This window comes from Coregonus lavaretus, assembly GCF_964263955.1.
Source record: "Coregonus lavaretus genome assembly, chromosome: 27".
Taxonomy (NCBI): domain Eukaryota; kingdom Metazoa; phylum Chordata; class Actinopteri; order Salmoniformes; family Salmonidae; genus Coregonus; species Coregonus lavaretus.
In genome coordinates, this window is record NC_140014.1 from 5042963 (window position 1) to 5066751 (window position 23789).

At 46.7% G+C, this 23789-nt stretch overlaps 1 protein-coding gene across 1 annotated transcript in view; it reads left to right on the top strand.

Annotated features, from left to right (window-relative positions):
* The window catches only part of nid2a (nidogen 2a (osteonidogen)), a 111671-nt gene that overhangs the window by 53020 nt on the left and 34862 nt on the right, over positions 1–23789 (top strand). The window contains exons 10-14 of the mRNA XM_084144703.1: positions 11669–11797; positions 15156–15284; positions 18625–18753; positions 22328–22453; positions 22667–22927. Of these exons, the coding sequence (XP_084000829.1) occupies positions 11669–11797; positions 15156–15284; positions 18625–18753; positions 22328–22453; positions 22667–22927 (774 nt within the window). The remainder of the gene's footprint in view (positions 1–11668; positions 11798–15155; positions 15285–18624; positions 18754–22327; positions 22454–22666; positions 22928–23789) is intronic.

A 23789-nucleotide genomic window follows, 5' to 3' on the forward strand; every position in this document is an offset into this window, starting at 1 on the left:
GGACGGGTTGTGGCCGCTCTTCACTCCAGGTCTCCTATCCGTCTCTACAGCCCGGTTCGGCCTGTCCCTGATCCACGCACCAAGCCTACGGTGTGCGTCGCCAGCCCAGTCCGGCCAGTCCCTGCTCCACGCACCAAGCCTACGGTGTGCGTCGCCAGCCCGGTCCGGCCTGTCCCTGCTCCACGCACCAAGCCTACGGTGTGCATCGACAGCCCAGCCCGCCCTGTCCTCCTCCACGCACTAAGCCAGGGGTGCGAGTCGTCAGCCTGGTAAGGCCCGTTCCTCCTCCACGCACCAAGCCAGGGGTGCGCGTCGTCAGCCTGGTAAGGCCTGTTCCTCCTCCACGCACCAAGCCAGGGGTGCGCGTCGTCAGTCCAGCACAACCCGTGCCTGGGTCACCGGTGCCTGGTAAGGTACCGGTCAACTGCTCCACTATGGAGCTGAAGCTAACCGCTACTGCTAAGTCCAGTTCAGCTCCAGCCGGCGGGGCCAGACTGGACCAGGGGCGCTATGGGGGGTGTATTGGAGGGTGGTGGTCAAGGCCGGAGCCAGAACCGCCGCCGAGGAGGTATGCCCGCCCAGCCCTCCCCTGTTTTGTTCAAGTTGAGGCGCGGTCGCAGTCCGCGCCTTTAGGGGGGGGTACTGTCACACCCTGGCTCTGGGACTCTATATGTTGAGCCAGGGTGTGTTCATTCTATGTGTTTATTTCTATGTTGGTAATTCTGGTGTGTTTATTTCTATGTTGGCTAGAGTGACTCCCAATCAGAGGCAACGAGTGTCAGCTGTCGTTGGTTGTCTCTGATTGGGAGCCATATTTATACTGTCTATTTTCCCTTTGTGTTTGTGGGTTCTTGTTCCGTGTTCGGTCATTGTTACCGTTGGACGTTACGAGTCGTTTATTGTTTTGTTGGTTGTGTATGTTATCACTGAAGATAATAAATACCATGTTCGTTCAACACGCTGCGCATTGGTCTCTCCCTGACGATCGTGACACCCATTGTAGTTACTGACTTTGCATAACTCTGCATCGCTAGCTAGGAGCTGACAAGAGGGAGTTATCATGAGAGGTCCTGTGCAGTGGAAAGAGAGATGGGGCAGCGTGGGGTTGGATAAAAGTAGATGAAATGTACAGTATAAGGCATTGGGGTACAAGGTTGCTGGCCAGTAGAGAAGGGAATGTCGGCTGTGGCACTATAGATGGAGTTGTTTAGGGAGTGGAGAGGAATTGCCCACCATCCCCCTCCCCCACCAAGTATATCTCTCTCTCGCTCACCCTCCTCTTCTCTGAGTCATCCATCCAGCGAGGAGACAGAGTGCGCCAAGGCTTTGACACTCTGTTTACTCTCTGTGGAGTGTCCTGGATACGCCCTCATGCCCCTCCTCTCCTCTCTGCCCTCTTCAAAGCCCCCCCCCCCCCCCCCCCCCCCCCCCCCACTCAGTCCAAGGCTGCATCTGCCTTCCATCAATATTTCACATCTCAGCTCATTGACCAGGGGAGAGGGGAGGAGAGGAGAGGTTGGAGAAAGAAGAGAAGGAAGGGAGTGGAGGTAGGGAGGAGAGGAGGGGAGATAGGGGAGAGGAAGGAAGGAGACAGGAGTGTAGAGAGGAAATTAATCGAGTATGCCAGCATGGGAGTGCATGTTTCTATAACAATCTTGGTAACTCTTCTTCTCCCCCCCCCCCCCCACACTCTCTGTGGTCTGTCCCTTGTGTGAGAAAACTGGGGTGGAGGAAAGGAAGAGAGGGAGAGAGATCTGTCATCTGGGAAGAGGAAAGAGGGCTCTGCATGTATGGGGATTAACAAGCGACACCGCTGGGTTTTGGCATGAAAGCCTCTCTGCCACTAAAAAGGGGAACACACGGAGGGGCAGCTGTGGGCCCGCAAGGGACAGAGAGACGAGCCCACCTGGGGGTGAGAGACAAGTCTTCGCACCTCCCCTTTAAACCGTCCCGCCGACCCTGCACAACTTCCACCCCTTCCCTCTTCGCAGCCCATCAAAACACATGCACAACACAGATACACACATGCCCATGTGCGCACAGTCACACGCAGAAACGCATGTATGCACACACACACATACACCTCACCTTCACCCATTCCCATTCCCACTACTGCAGAGGAATCTGGAGCTGATTTCCTGGCTGCCGAAGGGCACCTCTCATGTTGGTTGGGTGAGCAGGGATCTGACAGTGTGTAATTTCGTCACCTGTTAGAATGCCCCTCTCCACCATCCCTCCCCCTCCCCTCCGGGGCAGGTAACAAGGGGTCAAGGAATGGGGATGCCCCTCCCCCTTCCAGCCTCCACTGTCATTAGCCCCCATGATCAAAACCAGCTCCCCCGCTGCGTTCGCTACGACCACCCTCATCGGCTCCCAGCAGCTCATGGGGCTCCCAGGCCCCGTTCTCACGAGGCGTGGTGCGGAGCCATCACCTGCCAGCCTCCCGCTGTCATCACAAACAGCCGTGATTGCAGTGCATGGTTTATATCCCATGTCTTGAGGCGCCATGCACAGAGCCTTCTTTACATTCACCAGGACACCAGCAATGGGTCTTAAACAAACGTCAGACTAATTCATGTCAATGGTGGGATCCCGGCTCCCCTGTGGAGTGGAGCTTTATAGGGCTGGGTTACGCTGTGTTTCTCAGGGAAGGCAGATTATACCAAATATCTGGGTTGAAATATGATGTGTATTCTCTCAAATACTCTCTCTGCGCTTGATTGAGCGTGCCTGGCATGATGGAAACAATGGAATAGTCCCAAAAGTGAAAATGTCAAACCCCACCCATCCAGGCAGACTCAATCAAACGCAGAAATATTTGAAAGAAAGTAAACACTATTTTAACCCAGGCAGGGGTGTTTCTAAGATTTTAAGACATTTGGGGCTTGCTTAGCCCAAAGCCAGTAGGGAGGTCCGGGGGCATTCTCCCCCCGTCAAAAATAACTACCAAATTTCAACAGCTAGAAAGCATGAATTTGGTGCACTTTGTGATGAACATTGAGAGATTTGAACCTTGACAGATTATATATTTTTCAAGGTAACTTGCACCTTCCCACCTGCTACCTGCCACAGGTTTAGTGTCAACAGTAGGATCCCAGCTCCCCCGTGGGAGCCGGTACTCAATTACAGTAGCTACTGTGGTTGTCTCTACTCTGGATCACTCTCTACTCTGGATCACTCTCTACTCTCTGCTCTGGAACACATACATCTACAGTGAATTGCCAAAAACCACTCAACAACTTAAAACATAGACTGACCTGTTCAATGAGCCAAACTGATTAAAGAATCCCACAGTACCCAAACGCACTCTCTCTATCAGACACACACACACACACACACACACACACACACTGTGCAGTAATTAGAATCCATTGAGCAGTTTTAAGTGATACAGTCTCACCCCTCCTCTGCCTCTCTCCATCGCTTTCTCTGTGTCGTCTGTTGCTGTCTTTTAGTATTCTATGTTGCTGTCTCTTGTCTACCCTCCTCTCTCATCCTATCCTGGTTGTAAAAAGTGTCAAAGTAAACAATTGTTTTAATAGTAACTTCACAGGCCTTTTCACCTCATCTGCAATTTTTTTTTTTTGCAAATAAATGCAACTAATTAGAATCTATAGCGCAGCTTGAGGTGATACAGTCTACCGTGTGCTCAATCCACCTCTGTTCTCTCTCCACCTGCCCTCTTCTGTCACTCTCTCTGTGGCTTGTCTGTTGCTGTCTGTGTCTCGTCTGTTGCTGTCCAAATAAAATAAAATTGTATTGTTCGCGTACACATATTTTGCAGATGTTATCACATGTGCAGTGAAATGCTTGTTTTTCTAGATCCAACAGTGCAGTATACCTAACAATACACAACAATCCCAAAAAATAGAAATTAAGAAATATCAGAGTCCGGAATACACTGAGTGTACAAAACATTAGGAAGACCTTCCTAATATTGATTTGCACCCCCTTTTGCACTCAGAACAGCTTCAATATTTCGGGGCATGGACTACAAGGTGTCTACAATGTGTCAAAAGCGTTCCACAGGAATGCTGGCCCGTGTTGACTCCAATGCTTCCCACAGTTGTGTCAAGTTGGCTGGAGGTCCTTTGGGTGGTGGACCATTCTTGATACACATGGGAAACTTTTGACCGTGGAAAAACGGTGACATCAACAAGGAATCATAGCTTTTTCACCTGTCTATGTCATGAAAATGGCATGTTTTGTACACTCAGTGGATATATACAGTACAAGTCAAAAGTTTGGACACACCTACTCATTCAGGGGGTTTTCTTTATTTTTACTATTTTCTACATTGTAGAATAATAGTGAAGACATCAAAACTATGAAATAACACATATGGAATCATGTAGTAACCAAAAAAGTGTTAAACAAATCAAAATATATTTTATATTTGAGATTCTTCAAAGTAGCCAGCCTATGACTTGATGACAGCTTTGCACACTCTTGGCATTCTCACAACCAGCTTCATGAGGAATGGTTTCCAACAGTCTTGAAGGAGTTCCCACATATCCTGAGCACTTGTTGGCTGCTTTTCCTTCACTCTGCGGTCCAACCCATCCCAAACCATCTCATTTGGGTTGAGGTCGAGTGATTGTGGAGGCCAGGTCATCTGAAGCAACACTCCATCACTCTTGGGGTATGTCTCTATAAGCTTGGCACATCTAGCCACTGGGAGTTTTTCCCATTCTTCAAGGCAAAACTGCTTCAGCTCTTTCAAGTTGGATGGGTTCCACTGGTGTACAGCAATCTTTATGTCATACCTCAGATTCTCAATTGGATTGAGATCTGGGCTTTGACTAGGCTATTCCAAGACATTTAAAGGTTTCCCCTTAAACCACTCGAGTGTTGCTTTAGCAGTATGCTTAGGGTCCTGCTGGAAGGTGAACCTCCGTCCCAGTCTCAAATCTCTGGAAGACTGAAACATGTTTCCCTCAAGATTTTCCCTGTATTTAGCGCCATCCATCATTTCTTCAATTCTGACCAGCTTCCCAGTCCCTGCCGATGAAAAACATCCCCACAGCATGATGCTGCCACCACCATGCTTCACTGTGGTGATGGTGTTCTCGGGGTGATAAGAGATGTTGGGTTTGCGCCAGACATAGCGTCTCATCTGACCAGAGTATCTTCTTCCATATGTTTGGGGAGTCTCCCACATGGCTTTTGTCTTTAAGCAATGGCTTCTTTTCTGGACACTCTTCCGTAAAGCCCAGCTCTGTGGAGTATACGGCTTATGGTCCTCTGTAGCTCAGCTGGTAGAGCACGGCGCTTGTAACGCCAAGGTAGTGGGTTCGATCCCCGGGACCACACGTACACAAAAAAAAAAAAATTATGCACGCATGACTGTAAGTCGCTTTGGATAAAAGCGTCTGCTAAATGGCATATTATTATTATTATTAAAGTGATCCTATGGACAGATACTCCAATCTCCGCTGTGGAGCTTTGCAGCTCCTTCAGGGTTATCTTTGGTCTCTTTGTTGCCTCTCTGATTAATGCCCTCCTTGCCTGGTCCATGAGTTTTGGTGAGCGGCCCTCTCTTGGCAGGTTTGTTGTGGTGCCATTTTCTTTCCATTTTTTTTTCAATGGATTTAATGGTGCTCCGTGGGATGTTCAACATTTCTGATATTTGTTTATAACCCAACCCAGATCTGTACTTCGCCACAACTTTGTCCCTGACCTGTTTGGAGAGCTCCTTGGTCTTAATGGTGCCCCTTGCTTAGTGGTGTTGCAGACTCTGGGGCCTTTCAGAACAGGTGTATATATACTGAGATTATGTGACAGATCATGTGACACAGATTGCACACAGGTGTACTTTTTATTTCACTAATTATGTGACTTCTGAAGGTAATTGGTCACACCATATCTTATTTAGGGGCTTCATTGCAAAGGGGGTGAATACATATGCACTCACAACTTTTCAGTTATTTATTTTTTTGAATTTTTTGAAACAAGTTATTATTTTCATTTCACTTCACCAATTTGGACTATTTTGTGTATGTCCATTACATGAAATTCAAATTAAAATCAATTTAAATTACAGGTTGTAATGCAACAAGGGGGGTAAATACTTTTGCAAGGCACTGTAATAAGTTGCATGGACTCAACCTGTGTGCAATAATAGTGTTTAACATGATTTATGAATGACTACCTCATCTCTGTACCTCCCACATACAATTATCTGTAAGGTCCCTCAGTCGAGCAGTGAATTTCAAACACAGATTCAACCACAAAGACCAGGGAGGTTTTCCAATGCCTCGCAAAGAAGGGTACCTACATGTCTTGGTAGATGAGTAAAAATAAAAGCACACATTGAAAATCCCCTTGATCATGGTGAAGTTATTAATTACACTTTTAATGGTGTATCAATACACCCAGTCACTTCAAAGATATGAGCGTCATTCCTAACTCAGTTGCCGGAGAGGAAGGAAACCGCTCAGGGATTTCACCATGACGCCAATGGTGATTTTAAAACAGTTACAGAGTTTAATGGCTGTGATAGGAGAAAAATGAGGATGGATCAACAACATTGTAGTTACTCCACAATACTAAACTAATTGACAGAGTGAAAAGAAGGAATCCTTTACAGAATACAAATATTACAAAACATGCATCCTGTTTGCAACAAGGCACTAAAGTAATACTGCCAAAAATGTGGCAAAGCCATTAACTTTATAGTCCTGAATACAAAGTGTTATGTTTGGGGCAAATCCAATACAACACATTACTGAGTAACATTCTCCATATTTTCAAGCATAATGGTGGCTGCATCATGTTATGGGTATGCATGTAGTCGTTAACGACTGGGGAGTTTTTCAGGACAAAAATTAAACGGAATGGAGCTAAGCACAGGCAAAATCCTAGACCTGGTTCAGTCTGCTTTCCACCAGACACTGGGAGATTAATTCACCTTTCAGCAGGACAATAATCTATAACACAAGGATTTGCTGGAGTTTCTTACCAAGAATACAGTGAATGTTCCTGAGTGGCCGAGTTAGTTTTGACTTAAATCTACTTGAAGTCTATGGCAAGACCTGAAAATGGTTGTCTAGCAATGATCAACAACCAATTTGACAGAGGTTGAAGAATTTTGAAAAGAATAATGGGCAAATGTTGCACAATCCAGTAGAGACTTACCCAAAAAGACTCACAGCTGTAATCACTGCTGAAGGTGCTTCTACAAAGTATTGACACAGAGGTGTGAATATTTATGTAAATTAAACAGGGTTTAAACAGGGTTAAATATAAAGTTGTAGTAAAGTTCAGCTTCAGTCCACAGGTGGGCACTGTGTCACTGTCTGAAGATATATGCTTCAGTCAGAAAAACATTCTCTCATCTATTCGGTCTCAGCTAGCTAGCCAGCAGCTACTGAAGTGGCTAGCCAGCCAAGCAAGCTGAAGAAGCGAAACCCATCAAATACACTAGCTGTAAATAATCACTTTTCCTAATATCATGACTTATATCAGCATCCAGCTTGCCCATTCACTAAATATACTGTTAAATAACTCTGACTGACACCCAATAGCTTAAGGATGCTGAGCGCTAACACTAGCTTATTAGCATTAGCCAACCCTTATGCTGAGGGAGACTAGCTAGTTAGCTACCACCAACCCTGCGCAAACCTCTGGCTAACTCTGCTGCTGCTACTGCACTATGACTTTCTCTCCACCTCATTCACGGATGCCTCAACCTGCTCAACCTGAACTCTTTCGGATATAGTTCCGAATATCCATATTTGCTCTTTGCTATGCTGCAGACTCTGATTGGCTGAAAGGCATTTTGCTGAGTGATGACATTGACATCTAACCGGTGCTGTAGGGGTGGGGAGGGGTCAAGGTACATGAGTGTTTCACTGCGTTGTGAAATCTTGACCAATCACAGCAGGCACCGTGTCTCTCCAGGGGCTTTGCGCAGTATATTGTATTGTTTATTTTTTTCATAAAAATGTGTCAGTAAAACTACTTTTTTTTATACTGCAAATTGAAACTCATATCAGACTGAAATGTGATCAAAAACATCCGGGACTGAAGCCTCGGAAACCCAGGCCTAATGATGCCACTGAACCCAAGTCTGGTCTCAGCAGTGGAAACGGACAGAGAATCTACTCAAACTGATGGTCTGATGATACTATAACTGTGACATAACAGTTCTGTTCTCTCTCTCGTCTCCCTCAGATGTGGATGAGTGTGTTGAGGGCCTTACCCTGTGCGGTGCCCACGCCCAGTGTTTCAACCTGCCAGGGAGCCATCGCTGCCAATGCCAGAGCGGCTACGAGTTTGGCTTTGACGGGCGAACCTGTATAGGTAATTGTTCTGTACTATTGGAATTCTGACTGGACTGCAAACTTATACTGAACTGCAGACTGGCTGTACATTCCTTGCAATTCCCCATTGCTGCCTGCAACCCCTTGAAGATTATGCATGCACAGTACAATCCCTTGATAAGATCTCTATCTTGTCATTGTCTTCATTTTATTGAGGAAATTATTCATTGTAACCACACTATCACCTACAAGTGACTAGGAAATCAACAGCGTTGATTCATTTAAATAATAATAATAATAATAATAATAATAATAATAATAATAATAATACATGGGATTTAAAGAGAGAACAAACAAAACAAGAAATTAAAAAGATAAAATTGAAAAGCTGCTTAGCTTAGCTAGATCTGAGTTAGGCAGAGCTAAGCTGAGGGAAAGCCAGGCCGAACAGGTGGTGTTTGAGTCCGTTTTTGAAAGTGGTGATGAAGTCAGAATTGCAGGTGGCTGGGGGGAGTGTGTTCCAGAGTTTAGGAGAAGCGCGCTGAATGCCCGGTCCCCGTCTTATTTTTGGGATGGTGAGTAGTCCAGAGTCAGAGGAACAGAGACAGCGGGAGGCGTGTGTGTGTGGAGGAGGTCGGAGAGGTATGAGGGGGCAAGGCCATGGAGGGCCTTGTAGGTGAGGAGTAGGATCTTGTAGGGGATGCGGAATTTGACAGGGAGCCAATGAAGGTGGAGCAGAGTGGGGGTGATGTGTTCCCAGGGTTTGGTGCATGTGAGGACCCTGGCAGTGGAGTTCTGGATGTACTGGAGCCTATCCAGTGCTTTGCTGGACACCTTGAATAGGACTCCATTGCAGTAGTCCAGACATGATGTGACAAAGGCATGTATGAGGGTCTCCGCTACTGGGTCCGTGAGGGATGGTCGGAGTCGGGAGATGTTACGGAGGTGGAAGAAGGAGGAATTGGTGAGGTAGTTGATATAAGGCTCGAAGGAGAGAGTGAGGTCCAGGATGACACACAGATTTCTGACCTCGGAGGAGGGCAGATGGAGCAGCCCTCAATGGACAACAATAGGTCACCCACTTTTTTGAGGAGAGCCTTGGGAGGCACCAGCATGACCTCAGTTATATAGCTGTTGAGTTTGAGTAGATCAGATGTCATCCAGTTTTTTATATCCCGGAGACAGTTGATCAGAGACGGGGGAGGGAGAAGTGGGTTTGGTGTGGATGTAAAGCTGGGTGTCATCCGCATAGGAGTGGAAGCTGAGACCATGGTGGCGGAAGATCTGGCCCAGGGGAAGAATGTAGCTCTCTGTGTTTATTAAAACTCCCATCGCACTTATTGGAATAGTAGAGGTGTTAACCCCTGTGTCATGGCAAAATTCCCAACCTGGCCCCATTCCATCATGGCCACCTAATCATCCCCCTCATTCCTAATTGGCAGATATCACTCCTCACCTCTCCACCTGATAGCTGATGTGTGGTGAGCGTTCTGGCACAAAAATGGTCGCCGTGCATTACCTAGGTGGGTGCTACACATTGGTGGTGGATGAGGTGAGTTTCCCCCTACTATGCAAAGCGCTTTGAGTACCTCAGTTGGTAGAAAAGCTCTATATAAATCCAATCAATTATTCAAAGGCTGGGGGAGAGGAGTGTGTCATAGTGAGACACAAGCTCCTCGGCCGAGGATAGAAGGATGAGGATTGTTGTGTGTTTGAAGCCTGTTTCTGAGAGACTTTATGTTCCTGTATGTAATGGTCCGTTTTTGCCGCAACTTGGTTAGGGGGATAGGCACATTACAGTGGATGGCAAAGTGGTCTGAGATGGTAGGATCCAGGCCACGCAGGTTGAAGGGGGCAAAGTCTGTCGAGCACACGAGATCCAGAACATGACCTTTGTCATACAGTGAGGGAAAAAAGTATTTGATCCCCTGCTGATTTCGTATGTTTGCCCACTGACAAAAAAATGATCAGTCTATAGTTTTAATGGTAGGTTTATTTGAAGAGTGAGAGACAGAATAACAACAAAAATATCCAGAAAAACGCATGTCAAAAATGTTATAAATTGATTTGAATTTTAATGAGGGAAATAAGTATTTGACCCCCTCTCAATCAGAAAGATTTCTGGCTCCCAGGTGTCTTTTATACAGGTAACGAGCTGAGATTAGGAGCACAGTCTTAAGGGAGTGCTCCTAATCTCATCTTGTTACCTGTATAAAAGACACCTGTCCACAGAAGCAATCAATCAATCAGATTCCAAACTCTCCACCATGGCCAAGACCAAAGAGCTCTCCAAAGATGTCAGGGACAAGATTGTAGACCTACACAAGGCTGGAATGGGCTACAAACCATCGCCAAGCAGCTTGGTGAGAAGGTGACAACAGTTGGTGCAATTATTCGCAAATGGAAGAAACACAAAAAAAACTGTCAATCTCCCTCGGCCTGGGGCTCCATGCAAGATCTCACCTCGTGGAGTTGCAATGATCATGAGAATGTTGAGGAATCAGCCCAGAACTACACAGGAGGATCTTGTCAATGATCTCAAGGCAGCTGGGACCATAGTCACGAAGAAAACAATTGGTAACACACTACGCCGTGAAGGACTGAAATCCTGCGGCGCCCGCAAGGTCAACCCTGCTCAAGAAAGCACATATACAGGGCCGTCTGAAGTTTGCCAATGAACATCTGAATGATTCAGAGGAGAACTGGGTGAAAGTGTTGTGGTCAGATGAGACCAAAATCGAGCTCTTTGGCATCAACTCAACTTGCCATGTTTGAAGGAGGAGGAGGAATGCTGCCTATGACCCCAAGAACACCATCCCCACTGTCAAACATGGAGGTGGAAACATTATGCTTCGGGAGTGTTTTTCTGCTAAGGGGACAGGACAATTTACCGCATCAAAGGAACGATGGACGGGGCCATGTACCGTCAAATCTTGGGTGAGAACCTTCCCTCAGCCAGGGCATTGAAAATGGGTCGTGGATGGGTATTCCAGCATGACAATGACCCAAAACACACGGCCAAGGCAACAAAGGAGTGGCTCAAGAAGAAGCACATTAAGGTCCTGGAGTGGCCTAGCCAGTCTCCAGACCTTAATCCCATAGAAAATCTGTGGAGGGAGCTGAAGGTTCGAGTTGCCAAACGTCAGCCCCGAAACCTTAATAACTTCGAGAAGATCTGCAAAGAGGAGTGGGACAAAATCCCTCCTGAGATGTGTGCAAACCTGGTGGCCAACCTCAAGAAACGTCTGACCTCTGTGATTGCCAACAAAGGTTTTGCCACCAAGTACTAAGTCATGTTTTGCAGAGGGGTCAAATACTTATTTCCCTCATTAAAATGCAACTGATGGTCTGATGATACTATAACTGTGACATAACAGTTCTGTTCTCTCTCTCGTCTCCCTCAGATGTGGATGAGTGCGTTGAGGGCCTTACCCTGTGCGGTGCCCACGCCCAGTGTGTCAACCTGCCAGGGAGCCATCGCTGCCAATGCCAGAGCGGCTACGAGTTTGGCTTTGACGGGCGAACCTGTATAGGTAATTGTTCTGTACTATTGGAATTCTGACTGGACTGCAAACTTATACTGAACTGCAGACTGGCTGGACATTCCTTGCAATTCCCCATTGCTGCCTGCAACCCCTTGAAGATTATGCATGCACAGTACATTCCCTTGATAAGATCTCTATCTTGTCATTGTCTTCATTTTATTGAGGAAATTATTCATTGTAACCACACTATCACCTACAAGTGACTAGGAAATCAACAGCGTTGATTCATTTAAATAATAATAATAATAATAATAATAATAATAATAATAATACATGGGATTTAAAGAGAGAACAAACAAAACAAGAAATTAAAAAGTTAAAATTGAAAAGCTGCTTAGCTTAGCTAGATCTGAGTTAGGCAGAGCTAAGCTGAGGGAAAGCCAGGCCGAACAGGTGGTGTTTGAGTCCGTTTTTGAAAGTGGTGATGAAGTCAGAATTGCAGGTGGCTGGGGGGAGTGTGTTCCAGAGTTTAGGAGAAGCGCGCTGAATGCCCGGTCCCCATCTTATTTTTGGGATGGTGAGTAGTCCAGAGTCAGAGGAACAGAGACAGCGGGAGGCGTGTGTGTGTGGAGGAGGTCGGAGAGGTATGAGGGGGCAAGGCCATGGAGGGCCTTGTAGGTGAGGAGTAGGATCTTGTAGGGGATGCGGAATTTGACAGGGAGCCAATGAAGGTGGAGCAGAGTGGGGGTGATGTGTTCCCAGGGTTTGGTGCATGTGAGGACCCTGGCAGTGGAGTTCTGGATGTACTGGAGCCTATCCAGTGCTTTGCTGGACACCTTGAATAGGACTCCATTGCAGTAGTCCAGACATGATGTGACAAAGGCATGTATGAGGGTCTCCGCTACTGGGTCCGTGAGGGATGGTCGGAGTCGGGAGATGTTACGGAGGTGGAAGAAGGAGGAATTGGTGAGGTAGTTGATATAAGGCTCGAAGGAGAGAGTGAGGTCCAGGATGACACACAGATTTCTGACCTCGGAGGAGGGCAGATGGAGCAGCCCTCAATGGACAACAATAGGTCACCCACTTTTTTGAGGAGAGCCTTGGGAGGCACCAGCATGACCTCAGTTATATAGCTGTTGAGTTTGAGTAGATCAGATGTCATCCAGTTTTTTATATCCCGGAGACAGTTGATCAGAGACGGGGGAGGGAGAAGTGGGTTTGGTGTGGATGTAAAGCTGGGTGTCATCCGCATAGGAGTGGAAGCTGAGACCATGGTGGCGGAAGATCTGGCCCAGGGGAAGAATGTAGCTCTCTGTGTTTATTAAAACTCCCATCGCACTTATTGGAATAGTAGAGGTGTTAACCCCTGTGTCATGGCAAAATTCCCAACCTGGCCCCATTCCATCATGGCCACCTAATCATCCCCCTCATTCCTAATTGGCAGATATCACTCCTCACCTCTCCACCTGATAGCTGATGTGTGGTGAGCGTTCTGGCACAAAAATGGTCGCCGTGCATTACCTAGGTGGGTGCTACACATTGGTGGTGGATGAGGTGAGTTTCCCCCTACTATGCAAAGCGCTTTGAGTACCTCAGTTGGTAGAAAAGCTCTATATAAATCCAATCAATTATTCAAAGGCTGGGGGAGAGGAGTGTGTCATAGTGAGACACAAGCTCCTCGGCCGAGGATAGAAGGATGAGGATTGTTGTGTGTTTGAAGCCTGTTTCTGAGAGACTTTATGTTCCTGTATGTAATGGTCCGTTTTTGCCGCAACTTGGTTAGGGGGATAGGCACATTACAGTGGATGGCAAAGTGGTCTGAGATGGTAGGATCCAGGCCACGCAGGTTGAAGGGGGCAAAGTCTGTCGAGCACACGAGATCCAGAACATGACCTTTGTCATACAGTGAGGGAAAAAAGTATTTGATCCCCTGCTGATTTCGTATGTTTGCCCACTGACAAAAAAATGATCAGTCTATAGTTTTAATGGTAGGTTTATTTGAAGAGTGAGAGACAGAATAACAACAAAAATATCCAGAAAAACGCATGTCAAAAATGTTATAAATTGATTTGAATTTTAATGAGGGAAATAAGTATTTGACCCCCTCTCAATCAGAAAGATTTCTGGCTCCCAGGTGTCTTTTATACAGGTAACGAGCTGAGATTAGGAGCACAGTTTTAAGGGAGTGCTCCTAATCTCATCTTGTTACCTGTATAAAAGACACCTGTCCACAGAAGCAATCAATCAATCAGATTCCAAACTCTCCACCATGGCCAAGACCAAAGAGCTCTCCAAAGATGTCAGGGACAAGATTGTAGAGCTACACAAGGCTGGAATGGGCTACAAACCATCGCCAAGCAGCTTGGTGAGAAGGTGACAACAGTTGGTGCAATTATTCGCAAATGGAAGAAACACAAAAAAAACTGTCAATCTCCCTCGGCCTGGGGCTCCATGCAAGATCTCACCTCGTGGAGTTGCAATGATCATGAGAATGTTGAGGAATCAGCCCAGAACTACACAGGAGGATCTTGTCAATGATCTCAAGGCAGCTGGGACCATAGTCACGAAGAAAACAATTGGTAACACACTACGCCGTGAAGGACTGAAATCCTGCGGCGCCCGCAAGGTCAACCCTGCTCAAGAAAGCACATATACAGGGCCGTCTGAAGTTTGCCAATGAACATCTGAATGATTCAGAGGAGAACTGGGTGAAAGTGTTGTGGTCAGATGAGACCAAAATCGAGCTCTTTGGCATCAACTCAACTTGCCATGTTTGAAGGAGGAGGAGGAATGCTGCCTATGACCCCAATAACACCATCCCCACTGTCAAACATGGAGGTGGAAACATTATGCTTCGGGAGTGTTTTTCTGCTAAGGGGACAGGACAATTTACCGCATCAAAGGAACGATGGACGGGGCCATGTACCGTCAAATCTTGGGTGAGAACCTTCCCTCAGCCAGGGCATTGAAAATGGGTCGTGGATGGGTATTCCAGCATGACAATGACCCAAAACACACGGCCAAGGCAACAAAGGAGTGGCTCAAGAAGAAGCACATTAAGGTCCTGGAGTGGCCTAGCCAGTCTCCAGACCTTAATCCCATAGAAAATCTGTGGAGGGAGCTGAAGGTTCGAGTTGCCAAACGTCAGCCTCGAAACCTTAATAACTTGGAGAAGATCTGCAAAGAGGAGTGGGACAAAATCCCTCCTGAGATGTGTGCAAACCTGGTGGCCAACCTCAAGAAACGTCTGACCTCTGTGATTGCCAACAAAGGTTTTGCCACCAAGTACTAAGTCATGTTTTGCAGAGGGGTCAAATACTTATTTCCCTCATTAAAATGCAACTGATGGTCTGATGATACTATAACTGTGACATAACAGTTCTGTTCTCTCTCTCGTCTCCCTCAGATGTGGATGAGTGCGTTGAGGGCCTTACCCTGTGCGGTGCCCACGCCCAGTGTGTCAACCTGCCAGGGAGCCATCGCTGCCAATGCCAGAGCGGCTACGAGTTTGGCTTTGACGGGCGAACCTGTATAGGTAATTGTTCTGTACTATTGGAATTCTGACTGGACTGCAAACTTATACTTAACTGCAGACTGGCTGGACATTCCTTGCAATTCCCCATTGCTGCCTGCAACCCCTTGAAGATTATGCATGCACAGTACATTCCCTTGATAAGATCTCTATCTTGTCATTGTCTTCATTTTATTGAGGAAATTATTCATTGTAACCACACTATCACCTACAAGTAACTAGGAAATCAACAGCGTTGATTCATTTAAATATAATAATAATAATAATACATGGGATTTAAAGAGAGAACAAACAAAACAAGAAATTAAACAAGTTAAAACTGAAAAGCTGCTTAGCTTAGCTAGAGCTGAGTTAGGCAGAGCTAAGCTGAGGGAAAGCCAGGCCGAACAGGTGGTGTTTGAGTCTGTTTTTGAAAGTGGTGATGAAGTCAGAATTGCAGGTGGCTGGGGGGAGTGTGTTCCAGAGTTTAGGAGAAGCGCGCTGAATGCCCGGTCCCCATCTTATTTTTGGGATGGTGAGTAGTCCAGAGTCAGAGGAACAGAGACAGCGGGAGGCGTGTGTGTGTGGAGGAGGTCGGAGAGGTATGAGGGGGCAAGGCCATGGAGGGCCTTGTAGGTGAGGAGTAGGATCTTGTAGGGGATGCGGAATTTGACAGGGAGCCAATGAAGGTGGAGCAGAGTGGGGGTGATGTGTTCCCAGGGTTTGGTGCATGTGAGGACCCTGGCAGTGGAGTTCTGGATGTACTGGAGCCTATCCAGTGCTTTGCTGGACACCTTGAATAGGACTCCATTGCAGTAGTCCAGACATGATGTGACAAAGGCATGTATGAGGGTCTCCGCTACTGGGTCCGTGAGGGATGGTCGGAGTCGGGAGATGTTACGGAGGTGGAAGAAGGAGGAATTGGTGAGGTAGTTGATATAAGGCTCGAAGGAGAGAGTGAGGTCCAGGATGACACACAGATTTCTGACCTCGGAGGAGGGCAGATGGAGCAGCCCTCAATGGACAACAATAGGTCACCCACTTTTTTGAGGAGAGCCTTGGGAGGCACCAGCATGACCTCAGTTATATAGCTGTTGAGTTTGAGTAGATCAGATGTCATCCAGTTTTTTATATCCCGGAGACAGTTGATCAGAGACGGGGGAGGGAGAAGTGGGTTTGGTGTGGATGTAAAGCTGGGTGTCATCCGCATAGGAGTGGAAGCTGAGACCATGGTGGCGGAAGATCTGGCCCAGGGGAAGAATGTAGCTCTCTGTGTTTATTAAAACTCCCATCGCACTTATTGGAATAGTAGAGGTGTTAACCCCTGTGTCATGGCAAAATTCCCAACCTGGCCCCATTCCATCATGGCCACCTAATCATCCCCCTCATTCCTAATTGGCAGATATCACTCCTCACCTCTCCACCTGATAGCTGATGTGTGGTGAGCGTTCTGGCACAAAAATGGTCGCCGTGCATTACCTAGGTGGGTGCTACACATTGGTGGTGGATGAGGTGAGTTTCCCCCTACTATGCAAAGCGCTTTGAGTACCTCAGTTGGTAGAAAAGCTCTATATAAATCCAATCAATTATTCAAAGGCTGGGGGAGAGGAGTGTGTCATAGTGAGACACAAGCTCCTCGGCCGAGGATAGAAGGATGAGGATTGTTGTGTGTTTGAAGCCTGTTTCTGAGAGACTTTATGTTCCTGTATGTAATGGTCCGTTTTTGCCGCAACTTGGTTAGGGGGATAGGCACATTACAGTGGATGGCAAAGTGGTCTGAGATGGTAGGATCCAGGCCACGCAGGTTGAAGGGGGCAAAGTCTGTCGAGCACACGAGATCCAGAACATGACCTTTGTCATACAGTGAGGGAAAAAAGTATTTGATCCCCTGCTGATTTCGTATGTTTGCCCACTGACAAAAAAATGATCAGTCTATAGTTTTAATGGTAGGTTTATTTGAAGAGTGAGAGACAGAATAACAACAAAAATATCCAGAAAAACGCATGTCAAAAATGTTATAAATTGATTTGAATTTTAATGAGGGAAATAAGTATTTGACCCCCTCTCAATCAGAAAGATTTCTGGCTCCCAGGTGTCTTTTATACAGGTAACGAGCTGAGATTAGGAGCACAGTTTTAAGGGAGTGCTCCTAATCTCATCTTGTTACCTGTATAAAAGACACCTGTCCACAGAAGCAATCAATCAATCAGATTCCAAACTCTCCACCATGGCCAAGACCAAAGAGCTCTCCAAAGATGTCAGGGACAAGATTGTAGACCTACACAAGGCTGGAATGGGCTACAAACCATCGCCAAGCAGCTTGGTGAGAAGGTGACAACAGTTGGTGCAATTATTCGCAAATGGAAGAAACACAAAAAAAACTGTCAATCTCCCTCGGCCTGGGGCTCCATGCAAGATCTCACCTCGTGGAGTTGCAATGATCATGAGAATGTTGAGGAATCAGCCCAGAACTACACAGGAGGATCTTGTCAATGATCTCAAGGCAGCTGGGACCATAGTCACGAAGAAAACAATTGGTAACACACTACGCCGTGAAGGACTGAAATCCTGCGGCGCCCGCAAGGTCAACCCTGCTCAAGAAAGCACATATACAGGGCCGTCTGAAGTTTGCCAATGAACATCTGAATGATTCAGAGGAGAACTGGGTGAAAGTGTTGTGGTCAGATGAGACCAAAATCGAGCTCTTTGGCATCAACTCAACTTGCCATGTTTGAAGGAGGAGGAGGAATGCTGCCTATGACCCCAATAACACCATCCCCACTGTCAAACATGGAGGTGGAAACATTATGCTTCGGGAGTGTTTTTCTGCTAAGGGGACAGGACAATTTACCGCATCAAAGGAACGATGGACGGGGCCATGTACCGTCAAATCTTGGGTGAGAACCTTCCCTCAGCCAGGGCATTGAAAATGGGTCGTGGATGGGTATTCCAGCATGACAATGACCCAAAACACACGGCCAAGGCAACAAAGGAGTGGCTCAAGAAGAAGCACATTAAGGTCCTGGAGTGGCCTAGCCAGTCTCCAGACCTTAATCCCATAGAAAATCTGTGGAGGGAGCTGAAGGTTCGAGTTGCCAAACGTCAGCCTCGAAACCTTAATAACTTGGAGAAGATCTGCAAAGAGGAGTGGGACAAAATCCCTCCTGAGATGTGTGCAAACCTGGTGGCCAACCTCAAGAAACGTCTGACCTCTGTGATTGCCAACAAAGGTTTTGCCACCAAGTACTAAGTCATGTTTTGCAGAGGGGTCAAATACTTATTTCCCTCATTAAAATGCAACTGATGGTCTGATGATACTATAACTGTGACATAACAGTTCTGTTCTCTCTCTCGTCTCCCTCAGATGTGGATGAGTGCGTTGAGGGCCTTACCCTGTGCGGTGCCCACGCCCAGTGTGTCAACCTGCCAGGGAGCCATCGCTGCCAATGCCAGAGCGGCTACGAGTTTGGCTTTGACGGGCGAACCTGTATAGGTAATTGTTCTGTACTATTGGAATTCTGACTGGACTGCAAACTTATACTTAACTGCAGACTGGCTGGACATTCCTTGCAATTCCCCATTGCTGCCTGCAACCCCTTGAAGATTATGCATGCACAGTACATTCCCTTGATAAGATCTCTATCTTGTCATTGTCTTCATTTTATTGAGGAAATTATTCATTGTAACCACACTATCACCTACAAGTAACTAGGAAATCAACAGCGTTGATTCATTTAAATATAATAATAATAATAATACATGGGATTTAAAGAGAGAACAAACAAAACAAGAAATTAAACAAGTTAAAACTGAAAAGCTGCTTAGCTTAGCTAGAGCTGAGTTAGGCAGAGCTAAGCTGAGGGAAAGCCAGGCCGAACAGGTGGTGTTTGAGTCTGTTTTTGAAAGTGGTGATGAAGTCAGAATTGCAGGTGGCTGGGGGGAGTGTGTTCCAGAGTTTAGGAGAAGCGCGCTGAATGCCCGGTCCCCGTCTTATTTTTGGGATGGTGAGTAGTCCAGAGTCAGAGGAACAGAGACAGCGGGAGGCGTGTGTGTGTGGTGGAGGTCGGAGAGATATGAGGGGGCAAGGCCATGGAGGGCCTTGTAGGTGAGGAGTAGGATCTTGTAGGGGATGCGGAATTTGACAGGGAGCCAATGAAGGTGGAGCAGAGTGGGGGTGATGCGTTCCCAGGGTTTGGTGCATGTGAGGACCCTGGCAGTGGAGTTCTGGATGTACTGGAGCCTATCCAGTGCTTTGCTGGACACCTTGAATAGGACTCCATTGCAGTAGTCCAGACATGATGTGACAAAGGCATGTATGAGGGGCTCCGCTACTGGGTCCGTGAGGGATGGTCGGAGTCGGGAGATGTTACGGAGGTGGAAAAAGGAGGAATTGGTGAGGTAGTTGATGTAAGGCTCGAAGGAGAGAGTGAGGTCCAGGATGACACACAGATTTCTGACTTCGGAGGAGGGCAGATGGAGCAGCCCTCAATGGACAACAATAGGTCACCCACTTTTTTGAGGAGAGCCTTGGAAGCCAACAGCATGACCTCAGTTTTATAGCTGTTGAGTTTGAGTAGATCAGATGTCATCCAGTTTTTTATATCCCGGAGACAGTTGATCAGAGACGGGGGAGGGAGAAGTGGGTTTGGTGTGGATGTAAAGCTGGGTGTCATCCGCATAGGAGTGGAAGCTGAGACCATGGTGGCAGAAGATCTGGCACAGGGGAAGAATGTAGCTCTCTGTGTTTATTAAAAATCCCATCGCACTTATTGGAAAAGTAGAGGTGTTAACCCCGGTGTCATGGCAAAATTCCCAACCTGGCCCCATTCCATCATGGCCACCTAATCATCCCCCTCATTCCTAATCGGCAGATATCGATCCTGACCTCTCCACCTGATAGCTGATGTGTGGTGAGCGTTCTGGCACAAAAATGGTCACCGTGCATCACCATTGGTGGTGGATGAGGTGAGTTTCCCCCTACTATGTAAAGTGCTTTGAGTACCTCAGTTGGTAGAAAAGCGCTATATAAATCCAATCAATTATTCAAAGGCTGGGGGAGAGGAGTGTGTCATAGTGAGACACGAGCTCCTCGGCCGAGGATAGAAGGATGAGGACTGTTGGGTGTTTGAAGCCTGTTTCTGAGAGACTTTATGTTCCTGTATGTAATGGTCAGTTTTTGCCACAACTTGGTTAGGGGGAAAGGGACATCACACAGGATGGCAAGGTGTTCTGAGATGGCAAGATCCCGGCCACACAGGTTGGAGGGGGTAAAGCCTGTCGAGCAAACCAGATCCAGAACATAACCTTTGTCATCAAATTCAAATCAAATGTATTTATAAAGCCCTTTTTACATCAACAGATGTCACAAAGTGCTTATACAGAAACTAAAATCCCAAACAGCAAGAAATGCAGATGTAGAAGCACGGTGGCTAGGAAAAACTCCATAGAAATGCAGGAACTTAGGAAGAAACCTAGAGAGGAACCAAGTTCTGAGGGGTGGCCAGTCCTCTTCTAGCTGTGCCGGGTGGAGTTTATAAGAGTACATGGCCATTAAGGCCTGATTGTTCTTCAAGATCTTCAAACGTTCATAGATGACCTGCAGGGTCAAATAATAATCACAGTGGTTGTGTGTGGGAAACTGCACATGCTGTGTGATGTTGAAACAATCCAGGAGAGACAGGAACTTGGCAGCAAAGGCACAACTGTTGGAAGGACTTTAACCTTGAAGTCTGTATGATGGATAACAGCAAGCCCCCCACCCCGACCAACATAGCGAGGTTTTTGTAGTTACAAATAGCCTGGTGGTGTAGCTTGATTAAGCACCATAAAGTCATTTGACTGCTGCCAGGTTTCTTTTAAGCACATCATGTCAATATCTTTATCCATGATAGCATCATAAACAAGCAGTGATTTGTTATTGAGAGAGTGAGTGTACTGTTCAGCAGAGCAAACTTACTGGTGTTCTGGGTAGTAGAGGAGGAATTGACACCGGGGTGCTCAGTTATGTATTTGTTGTGGAGGCGAGCACTCGCTCAGAACAAGCGAATCTTACAGTTCAGTCACTCGCTGTGTAGGTATTTTCTGAGCGCGACCCTTTGGCAGTAGGCCCCCAGACGTACAATACCCAGGTCGCGGTGCGTCCGTAGGGAAACAGGGCATTAAACCTGGCAGTTTGTAAAAAGCAATCCTAATACTCAGCAAGCAAGACTCAGCAGGCAACAAAAGGTAAAACTATTAGCAAGAAATCCTATTAAGCAAAAAGCACAATGATCAACACTAGATAGCAAACAATATCAACGTTTCAAGAGGAGAAGCGGCAGCCATAGCGCACCTTGGTACTCACAACCCAGAACTTCTCAAATTAAAGGGGAGTCCCATGTATTATTACTATTATTTTTTTCAATGTTAATTCAGTTTAGCTATCATTACTGCAGCAGTAGAGGTGGAAAAGTAAGGCAAGTAACTTGAGTACATTTGTAGTTATGTACCAGTTTATAAGCCTGACAAGCGTGGCTACTAAGTTAGGGAATTTGTTGCACGCTGACTCTCTTGCACAATCATTGCGTACACTCATTCAATGCTATTGACACCAATGAAATCCATGAGTAAATCATTAGGAGGGAATCAGTGAATAAGCAGGGGCTGTTCCGGCTTCCATGTAGGTGAGGGGGCTGAGGGGAAAAGAGAAGAAGAGAGACGAGAGAGATTAGAGAGGAGAGACAATGGCTCAATGTTCTCTTCGGGAGAATGTGTGCGTAGGAGACACAGAGCACAGCTGAGGAGCACCGGGAGGTCGGGATGGTTAACTCTTCCTGTGTCTCCAAAAAGGCCCAGAAAACAGCCTCCAGGCTGCTTAACCCCACCTTTTATTTAACCCCATCCTCCCTTTCTCCTCCCCTGATGTTGGCCATAGAACTAGAATCACTAGAATAGACATTCAAGTCAAGGTTCTATAGTGGGTGAAAGATCATCACCGACCCTTCCCACCAGATCCCAGTTCTATGATATTGTCCACTTGGCCCTATTTCTGATGTTTGGTGTTTGACTCTATGCTTGTTGTGCCACAGACTTGGACGAGTGCCGCTCTCAGCCCTGCCATCCCCAGGCCACCTGCTCCAATACTCTGGGCTCCTTCCAGTGCCAGTGTCAACACAATTTCCAAGGAGACGGCTTCCAGTGTGTCCCTAGCAATGGTGATGCTCATTAAAACTTAAAAGACTTCATAGCAAACTAGATTAGCTTTTGTGCCACACTGTCTCATATCGAAATCTTACATCATGCACTAGGCCTAGAAGTTAGTGGCACTGTCTTCCAACAAGCTTTGAGTCACCATAGATATGGGGTTTAGGCTAGGTGTACTGAACCTTGTGTCTTAGGTCTTGTTCTCCATGTGTCTTGGTCCTCAGGGCATCCGGAGCGCCCTAAGACACAGTGTGAGCAGCACAGAGACAGCCTGCTGGGTGGGTTGTCTCCCCGGGGGCCCCGGCCTGTTCCTGGGGGCCCTGCTCCGGGGGCCTTTGTCCCCCAGTGTGATGAGCAGGGTCAGTACAGAGCCCTACAGTGCCACAGCTCCACAGGACACTGCTGGTGTGTGGACAATAGGGGGCAGGAGAGAGCAGGGACCAGGACTTTGCCCAGAACTTCCCCCACCAACTGCGACGGACCAGGTGAGAGCTGCTCAGACACACAGCATATCACATGCACACACACACTGAACACACTTTTCAAAGAGACAGCACTTGTTTTGCCATTGTTTTCAATGGTGTGGAGCACATGTGCTTTTCACACAACGTGGACAATAGTTCAACTTTTGTGTCGCCCCTCTCCGGTGACGAACCTCACATTGAGGAAAAAAGGCGATGTGGTCAGCGGGGAACACTGTGGTGTGTAGAGAAGAAGCTTAGGGCCTTTTTACTCCAAGGAAAATTGTGAAGTAAGATCTGCCTTACTTCAATGTCAGATTTGCTGTGTGTAAAAAGGCTCTTAGCAATGTTCAGCCGCATCGTATGTCCCCAGTATGATTCATAGTCAGTTTGTTGTGTTAAACTCTTATGTTATCCCATCAAGTTTGTCTTTTGGTTAAACCTCAACTCTTCCGCAGTAGATGCTTTTTCTGACCACCGTCTTTTGACTGTTGATATTTGTGACCGACCGTCTCGATTCGGTGTTATGTAGCAACATTTTAAATTGTGTTTTTTACATTGGATAAAAGTAGAGACAGAGCTAGAAAATGGTATATCATACACTACAGTTGAGGAACAATGGGAAAGTAAATCTGCTTTGAAAGTTGATAAACTTGTAACCTCACTTTTGAGAGAATGGCCCTTGAATGTTTTGGTAAACCTACTGGAGAGCTCTTCTTTGTCTACACCCATTCAGCATCGTTCACACCCTCTTAAGCCTTAGCCCCACCCATCTCTTTAAGGATTCACATGTGAGGCTATGTACTAAACAACCAAAGATTTCAAGACTAAAGTATGGTTTTTACTACGTCTATCGACAGTTGTCGCAGTGACAACATTCTATTGT